Source organism: Parasteatoda tepidariorum, chromosome 9 (assembly GCF_043381705.1).
Source record: "Parasteatoda tepidariorum isolate YZ-2023 chromosome 9, CAS_Ptep_4.0, whole genome shotgun sequence".
NCBI classification, from domain to species: domain Eukaryota; kingdom Metazoa; phylum Arthropoda; class Arachnida; order Araneae; family Theridiidae; genus Parasteatoda; species Parasteatoda tepidariorum.
In genome coordinates, this window is record NC_092212.1 from 34,534,607 (window position 1) to 34,544,369 (window position 9,763).

At 28.8% G+C, this 9,763-nt stretch overlaps 1 protein-coding gene and 1 long non-coding RNA gene across 2 annotated transcripts in view; both read right to left on the bottom strand.

Annotated features, from left to right (window-relative positions):
• The window catches only part of LOC107454446 (glutamate receptor ionotropic, NMDA 2B-like), a 150,348-nt gene that overhangs the window by 84,297 nt on the left and 56,288 nt on the right, over positions 1–9,763 (bottom strand). The window contains exon 2 of the mRNA XM_071184913.1: positions 7,138–8,051. Coding sequence (XP_071041014.1) covers positions 7,138–7,620 — 483 coding nt within the window. The 5' untranslated portion in view covers positions 7,621–8,051. The remainder of the gene's footprint in view (positions 1–7,137; positions 8,052–9,763) is intronic.
• LOC122270488 (uncharacterized) lies at positions 8,707–9,225 on the bottom strand. Its single transcript, XR_011637654.1, has 3 exons — positions 9,208–9,225; positions 8,964–9,109; positions 8,707–8,850 (listed from the first exon to the last, which is right to left on the bottom strand). It is a non-coding gene; the product is annotated as an uncharacterized lncRNA (long non-coding RNA).

Sequence of the window (9,763 nt, forward strand, 5' to 3'; positions counted from 1 at the left end):
TTTCTAGATTGTTCCTGGGAGAAATAAAGCATTTGTGACAACTCGTTAATAGTTATAAAATCCATACAATATTCTTATAATATTCATATAAGACTGTTTCTATAAAAAAATGCTGGCACCCCCCGAAAACAAAAAAGAAATAAAATGGTTTTCACTAAAATATATTTTTTTCACCTCTTTTCGAACTTTTGACTGGAGATGATTTCCCCAGCATCTATTTGCTCCATTTTAAGTTCATTAACTGATCTGCTTGTGATTTATGTAAATCTGGTCATAATTTATCCAGATGTGTGTTTTGTTTTAAATTTATCGGGATGTGAGTTCTGCTCTAAATTATTTTTATTGCAGCTTTGGTAAATATTCCAATATTTACCCATCACCTTTTGCCTAATGATATTAAGGTCAATAACCTGACATATGTCAAATAAACTTTTATTATGTAAGTTTGAAAAAGCAAACTAGTACAAGTTTCCCACGAGTCTTCAAAAAGTGATCATTAAAGAGAATAGCATTTTGATACGTTTATGCATTTATAAGACCACCATAAAAGGTGTCTCTGCTAAGCGTTTTAGAACTCCTGAAAGGGGTATAGTGTATCCTGACGATTCGAGATCCCGCAGCAATACTGAATCGGAAGTATCTTCTGTAAGTGATGACGTACTGTGTGCAAAATAAACTATCCAGAAAAACTTTTGATCTATTGATCAGATCATCTCGTTCTAGGACTCGTTCTTAATGGTTTAAGGGGTGACCTCAAATATGCTAATTTGCAGACGATATTTGAAGTTACGAAATCAGACAAAAAACCGTAGTTTCTTTGAATAAGCATGTTTTTTTTTAAAAACGGATTCGGGGTTCTGACCCCTAAAATATAGGGAGTGGACGAAATCTTTGAAATATTCCTGTGGGAAAATTCTTCTGGGAAATATTCTCTGGAAAAATATTCTCTGGGAAATATTCAATTTGGGAAATATGATTCCTATAGTTTGGCCAGGACAGCGGTTCAAAGTTTGAACTGCTTAATGTTAATTTTATTTTTGCGTATTCGGCCATGTCTCGAAAATTTCTTAAGCGAATGGAAAAATTTTGGCACACACTTATCAGATTCATTTATCCAAAGATTCAAAAAAATAAAATTCAGTTCATACTTATTATTTTTTATTTAATTATAGTCTAAAAAATTTTGAGTTGTGAGGTATGTAATATTTCACATTTTTTTAAAGAAGTAGAATATTTAAAATTTATTTCTCAGGTACTTTTCAACCGATTTTACTCAAATTATATATTTTATCACGTAAAATTACATAATTTAAAATTATTTAAATAATTGCGTTATTACAATTAAATTACAATTAAATTTTCCCACTGTTACTAAATAAAATAATAAAAAATAATAAATATATACTAAAGTATATTTTTCATTAAGACTTATATTTGGAGAAGCAAATTCTATAATCGTGCGCAATACATTTTCAATTTGCTTTAAGAGTTCACGAGATATTGCGAAAAGATTAAGAGGTTCAAATTTTGAACCATTCTCCTGACCTAACTAAGGGGCCCACATTTCCCAGATTGCGGCTGCTCCTTGAATTTTGGGGGTCAGAAATCCAAATCCATTAAATAAGAAGTGCATTTCTTAAAAAAAGTACGTTTTTGTATCGGATTTCATAACTTAAAATATCGTTGGCACAAATTAATTTGCATATTTGAGGTCATTCCCTGGAATCATTAAGAACAAGTTCTAGAACGTGAAGATCTGATCATTGGATCAAAGGTTAGATAGGATGGACAGTTTTTTTTGGCTTACTTTACGAAAAAACAATTTTAAGTGAATATTCGATTTAATAGTGCACATGCTTAAATAAAAAGAACATGCGTGGAAGAAATTGTGTGAAGTTTCGATCACTGACTGCGCCATTCAATATTTCTTCCACCGATTCACTCCACATTTTATTATTTTTTATTACTTTATTCTTTATTATTTGACATTGAAATCCGAATATATAAGAAATACTGATTCCCCGAAAGGACGTTCGCAATTTTTATGAAAAACTACCTCCCATTTTAGGTATTCCCGACCCTGTATTGCTTTGTGACTTCGAGTCTTCAGGGGTTGATCTAACAACCTGTTGTATTTAACAAACATTCAATTGCATCTAATACTCTGTATTATTCTAAGGAAACATATTTGCCAGCAGAGCCTCTGATTTCATTTTGCGAAAATTTTAAGAAGGTATCATAAAAAAAAAAATGCCTGCTCTCTTTAAAATAAAATTGCTGCAACTATAAAATATTTAAAGTCATCGGAACCCTGTGATAGTAGAAACATATTTAACAATCTTTTAATTTGGAACACCAAAAAAAGTCAGTAATTTTTTCCGAGGTATTTTTTTAATGAAGTCTGTAAAATCAACAATATAATGTTGTTCGTCAAAAAAATTTGGTAATGTTATCATTTTACCCTAGAGCTTGGCATAAAAAGCCTGACATGTATCTAAATGCACTTTTTACCATTACCATTTAAACGGAAAAATTAGCAAATAATAATTAAGTTATCAAATAACAAAAATAACATATTAAATAACACATATGTTGGTTTTTTATTAACCATAATTGTGTTTTTTTACCAGATATATCATCACCATACAGTATGGTAATTTTGCCAGAATTTTTTTCCGTGTGGTATTTTCAACACAAACGCGGCTAGAAAACTCTCTCTTGAACATTTTAAAAACGATACTTATCACTATACATAACCACAAGTTATTTATAAAATTTTTGGGGCTGGATAACCTGCTCTAATATAAAAGTTAGTGTCTAATTGGTTTCAAAGTTACATGAAGGAATTTATGAATGAATTATGTCTAAATTATAATTGAGCATATTTTGATAGAGTAAGCATGATCTGGATATGACCAATTATGTCGTTAAGAGTAAAGATATAGAAACAATATTTCAACGATTCCTTCAAAAGCCGCATTGAAAAGTCATTAATCAACTCTATCAGTAAACGCTTCAACCAAGGGAAAAATATTTTATTCCTTTTAGTTGAATAAAATCTGTTTCCGCTAATTAATTTCCTTAGTCACCTCTTATTCATCGTTTTTACGCCGGTGTTGGTCAGAAAGAAGAAAAAAAATATCATTCTGTCAATATATTAGTCGCAACAAAATGGACCATTGAAATATCAGTTGATATTTATTTAAAAATAAATATCAACTGTACATGAAAAAAAAATTAAACTTATGAAAGCAGAAATTGTGGCATTATAAACGAAAAGGAGTTTTACTTGTTAAGAATATGTAGCCATTACCTTGCATTGTATAAAAATGCAAAATGGAAACTGTTTTAAGATATCTTTGAGTCTTTGTATTTCTAAAAGTTTCAATGCCAATTGCTGCTGATTTAACAAAATATATTTTTTTAAATAGTAGCGAACCACTAAGTAAAATTAGCAGGTTTACCGGTAATTATGCCACCTTCATAAAAAGCTCAACTTGACTTAACAGTATTTTTATTTATTGGTAAAACATACATTTGCAGGCTTGTGTGCTCAGTTAAGACTCATAAACAAGTAAATTTGTAATAACTTATTCAAGTAGAATGATTGATAACACAATACAGAGAAGAATAGTACGAAGATACATCTAGGGTAGATGCGGGATTCGAACCCGCAACCTTCACGCTTCGCACAACTCATGGCAAACGATACCACTGGGCCAAGAAGAACTTAACTGTAACAAAGTAGCGTATTACACAGGCGTTTGAATTAATTAGACTTATCGGCGAGTAAAGAAACTATGAAACGAATTAATTAAACCTAGAATTGTACATTAAAAGACTACCACTCGAAAATATTTATTCGCTGTCCGGAATAAGTTGGCATCTCTGTGTAACTGTTAACATTTTAACTGACAATATCTAATCTCTTTCTCTCATTTTTTTTCACATTTATTTATTTTTTGTCAGTAACTCGAGCTTATAAAAGGAAAATTTCGTGAGAAAAATTTTTCTTCAACAGTTGATAAATAATCATTATTTAATACTTTTAATCATTATTCAAATTTATCAATATTTCGCTGAATTGCAATGATAAATGAAATAAATGGCGATCTGAGATAGATGGATGGAAAATATGATTTTTATTAGAACAGTTATTTTGACTTCATTTCGATATTAAATCTAATATATAAACTATAAATATATTACATCGAAGATACAACTACATAATAAAAAAGTAATATTATTTTTTTGTCCAAATATTCGTTTATTTATTAGAACAGCAGTATATGAAACTAGGAAAAAAAAGAAAAAAAAAACGTTGCTGTTCGTTGAAAACAAGTCAAAGAGACTATACTACGATGGAAGTTCATGGAATGACCATAAGATAGAATATTGGCCATCAGTCAAAATATATTTAGAAGCAAATATTTCTTGTTGAAGGAAAATGTTTTGTCAACAATTTAAAAATAATATCTGCAAGCCTTTTTTTTTTGTTCAAAAAATGACTTGAATAAAAATTCTCAACCCTTAGTATAACGACAGTAGGGAAATAAGTTTTATTTAAAGATTTTTGATTTAAATAAATTCCTCGCACTGAAAAGTTCTCTTATTCATAAATCTTAATTAAAATTCTATTTGTTTTAAGAAATTTGAAACATAAATATTTATTGATAGATAGAAAGAACGTAGATGCAGATGTAGCAACACTGTATTAAATATAGCATTTAATTAATGAAATATTCAAAAAAATTAAATATTCGTAAAAGAAAATATTTTTACTGGGCTGCCAACTACAATGCTGAAAAAAGTTGCAAAGTGATGGACAGTTTCTGAAAAATCGGAATAATCATAATTTCGATCATTGTCATGAAATATTTGCCATCACCTTTTTCTTTTTTCCTGGCAATAACAACCCTGTTTTTAGTCAAAAGTTGCTATTCTAACCATTTAAAGCAACAAAGCTATGTGTGCCAAAATCTTCAACGATTTTACAAAATAATAAGAATAATTTTTTTTTTCATTTTTATTTTCATTTTAGTTCTGTCATAGCTAATCCACAGTATTAAGTATAATGGTACTGTTATAATTTCTTTTTTTTTTAAAGAAACAGCTAAGACAGTAAAGCTATTTATTTTTAGAATGTTTGGGGAAGAAATATTTGCTATAATGACTTAGAAACAGTCATGTACAAAGATAAATGTTTGTTGGTCGGAAAAAATAAATATTTTTCGATAATTAAGTAAATTAAAGCTCAAAATTCATTTTAAGGAATTCATGGATAAAATATATTTATGATAAATCGGTATTTGGATTGACATAAAATAATCTCATGAAAAAAGAAAAAAAATCTAGTTCATCAAGAATTAATTTTAATAACTTTCTTTATACCATTACTAAAATGCAACTAGATATTTTTTCGACAATTATACATTAACAAAATACTTTTATTCAAAAGTAATTCAATTATATGTATCGCATCACAATAAGAATAAGAAGTAAATATTTTTTTTTCCAATTATGATTTGAAATAAATAAATACAACAAAACCTATTCGATTATTGAGTATTAATCAAGTTGCTATACAACTATGCATAAAGTACTGGCAGAAACCGCATGACTGCAGTAAATATATAACAAATACACAGTTTTTGTTTTTAAAACTAAAATTATTTTAAAGAATACTGTATTTATATTCTACGCATTTCTCGCAGCATATTAGCCACCTTTTACAAATGTAAAAATGACTAAATTATCTGATGTTGTTTTCAGGGCAATATACTCAGTCACGTTCTTTTAAATGTTCAAATCATAACTGTCAACTTTTAGCAAAAGCTTTTTAAAATATTTTTTACATGGACAGTGGTACTTGGCATTAATACAACTTTACTCAGTAACTCAACTGCACCATTTTCTGTTTTTCTCTATATTTCAACTTAATATTTTATTTTGTGGTGGTTATCCCCTTTCCTCTCGCTCCCGTCAAGATGACGTGGTAAATTGTTGCCCTCTATCTCTCTTTCCATTTATAAAATTTCCGGGCTGATGTGCTCGGAAGTAACGTGGCAAAAACATTAACGCTTTCGATTTCGTATGCCCAGAATCATGTTTATTTCGCAATCTCTACACTAGATGGCAGCACCAGATTATTTGCCATACACTTAGAGATAGTTCATTGTAAACTAGATGTCAGCACTCATCAAACATATACAAGCCTAAAATTAACCGAAACATTACAAATTAGCACATATTGTATATACACTTGGTCTTGTATAATTTTTTTAATGAAGAAAATTTGCACTTTAATTACCGTTTTCTTCAAAATTATGCAACCATTATGGGGTTAATCCGTCCCGGAACAGCAAATTTTGATCGAAACCTTTAGTCAGACAATTCATTAGTAAGTGCAACCTTTGACAGCACATTCTAAGTGAAGTGAACTATTTTAGCTCTTTGTTATTCAAAGAATAGTAGTTGCTAAATGCTTAAAACTTCGTTTAACATTTCGAGTGGTTTGTAATATTTTTTAAATTAGTGTTGCTAGACTGGGTACACTTGGCCGAAAAGGATTAAAGTTATTTTATATTAGTTATTTTTTTACACCAAAAATTTAAAGTTAAAGAAACACTTAAAAAATGGTACGTGTTACCAAAATACAGCATGCTATTCCGTACGACCCTATTTTTTTGTTTTATTTCTTGAGAAATATAACATCAAAATAAATGTATAAATAAATATTTCTTGGAAAAATTTAGATACAGGTGCCTCATCGTAAAACAACACGATTTATAATTTTTGCAAGATAATAATATAATCTAAGATTTGCTGTGTTCTGAACTATTGTATAGCTGTCCTTTTTTAAGTTACTGCTTTCTAATTATATGCTGTTTTTCAAAAAAAAATAAATAAAAAATAATAATATTTACTATGCAGTGATAGTGAACTATAGTGTTATGGCAAGTTGAAACTGTGATATATGATTACAGACAAATACACAATTAAATAAAAAAAATAGTTCAGTAAAATTATAATCACTCTATAAACACCTATGTTTCTAATGATTTTTATTACATGAAAATAATTTTTTCCATGATAATAATATATTTAAAAGCTATATCTGAAATTAAAACTTCTTACCTGTTCTAAACCAACATTGTCTACATTCCATGCAATCACAGGTAATCCAAGATAGCCAGTTAGTTGCAGCATATACTGTGCTGTTGCAGCATTACTCCCATAGACCTGGGCATTCGTCATATACATGATAGCAGATACGTTATGGGCTAATATAGAATCACATAAAGTTCTAAGAACGGATAGAGGGCTAGCCGATAAATCCATCATAGTATTTCGAGCCTCTAATCTATATTTATGAGTAAATCCAAACTTATATCTTTTATTTTCATTGATGCTTTTTGTTGCATCGTCCAAAGATTTATTATAGGCTCGAGGAAATTTTAAAAATGAAAATAAGGGCAAAATCGCACCTATTGTAATTGGAATTCGTTTGTCATCGGTTTCTTTTTCAAGCAATAAAGTTTTTTGTCTTTGACGGAATGTCGAACATCGGATTACCGAAATAAGAGTTAGTACAACAACAATAACTCTCAGTTGAAACATGATGTCGACAATTGTTCTCAAGAAAAGACTCCCTTTTTTTTATCTAGTACTGACAATCGATATTTTTTATTAACTACAAGATCAGGTCATGCTTTATTTTCTTCATAATACTTTATTTAAATAAATTATAAAGTAAAATAGAAGAATAAATTTAGATTCTACATTTTTGTATTTAAAAATTCTTTTATAGTCATTTGTGTTTGAACATCGCATCATTTAAGTTAAATAAGTTTGCTAAGATCATTTTAATTCTTATTTGCCGGAAATAAAATTGAGTTCTATATTTATTTTTTAGCTATGGTAGGTTTTTTATTACTCTACATTTATTTATTCTCAATTAATATATTTCCTGTAACAATTTTTGCAAAACACAGACACTGCTCCATAATGATTTGAAAGATAACTTCATAATCCACTTCTTCTTGTAGACTCTAAATGAAAGAAAAAAATATTAATTAATATTTTTAATCCTATGTCTGTTATAAATATAAAAATTATCAAAAAATTATTTATAGTAGCATCAATGCATAAAAGACAACATCATATATAAATTATTGCTGAAACAGAAATTTTAAAGCTATATTCCAAAGTGTATTTTAAAAATCTAGATTTATGAAAATCTCTGTTCAAAATATTGTAAATTGTTGAACCCAGTTTTAAATTTTTAGCATTACTTTTTTAGAAAAATAAATAGTTTATGTTAACCCTAGTCACCCCAAGAGTGCCTCTCAGGCACCTCAGGTTACCTATAAATTACCTACAACTTAAAATGTCAAACTACTTAGTGGTCTACAGGAAATGTGTGTAAATATTATATTATTAAAAAAATTAAATAGTTTATTCGTTATTTTTACCGTTGTTCAAAATTCGAATACAATGAGCAGTTAAAGCATAAATGAATAAAAGACCACTCCAGTAGATGAACTTTCTGTGATAGGAAAAAATATTTTAAATGAAATCATAATATATATATATATATATATATATATATATAAAATTAAAAATATCGGATTTCATTTAAAAATTAGGACCTAATCTGAAAAATTCTGAACAGTTGGCAGCCATGTTCTAATAGTAAAGACGATATCTATAAATAAGACTTGAAGCAGCATAGTTACCCTTTCATAAACATGTTTAAATCCTGCTAATATGCTTTGGAATCTCTCTATTTTCCAAACAAATCCATCTTGATTTACCAGCAGCCTATCGTATGCAGATTCTCCTTCTAATCTAAAATGAGAAAATATATTTAAAGTGTTATCAATAACCTGGGAAAAATGCTTAAAAAAGTAGTGAAAAAACAATTTGCAAAATTAAATGTAATATGAAAAATGCATCATTACCTTTGATGGAATTCTTCGATTACTGACTCTTGAGCAGAATCTAGCTCCTTCAAGGGAGCCATTTTTTTTGTCATCATTCTTTGATTTCCTCGAGCATTGATAATTTGTTTTACAAGTGATAATTCTTCTCCCATCATTTCCAATTCCTGTAATAAATATCCTTATCCGTTACTTCAAATTTTCAAACAAATTGGATAAATAAAAGAAAACGCAAAATGTATTAAAATAAATAATTCTCCAATACTCAGAAGAAGAATATATCTGCCTTATTAACTTTTAATTTGAAAGATATAGTTTTTGACTATAATTTGAAGTTTTACAATTTCTCAGGAGAAACACACATGACATACGTATTTAATTCATATACAATCGTAATTCTGTCTGTCGATAATAAAAATGCAATACTTCTATTTCGGTGCAATTTCAGATTTGAAATTCAGTTACGTAGGCATAAAATAAGGCAGAAAAAAATTGAAAATTCTATTCCAAGATTTAAGAATTCAAGCAGCTAATTGATTTATCAATCGTCAGCTGTTGTTTGAGGCAATGGTTAAGCTTCAAACTTGAGCCTTCTTCAGCTTCTCGGAACATGAACCAGGTAGAATAATGCTTGATTTAAAATGTAACGTAATTTCCAAAACAGTATATTCGATTGGCTCCAAAGATGACACGATTTAGAAGACAGTTTCAATCTCTATTTAAGTTCAATATTTTCTGTAACAATGTTTTAATTCAAAATCTGGTGTCCCGCAGTGGACTGATCGTTAAGACACGGTTCCCAGCAGATCACCGAAGTCAAG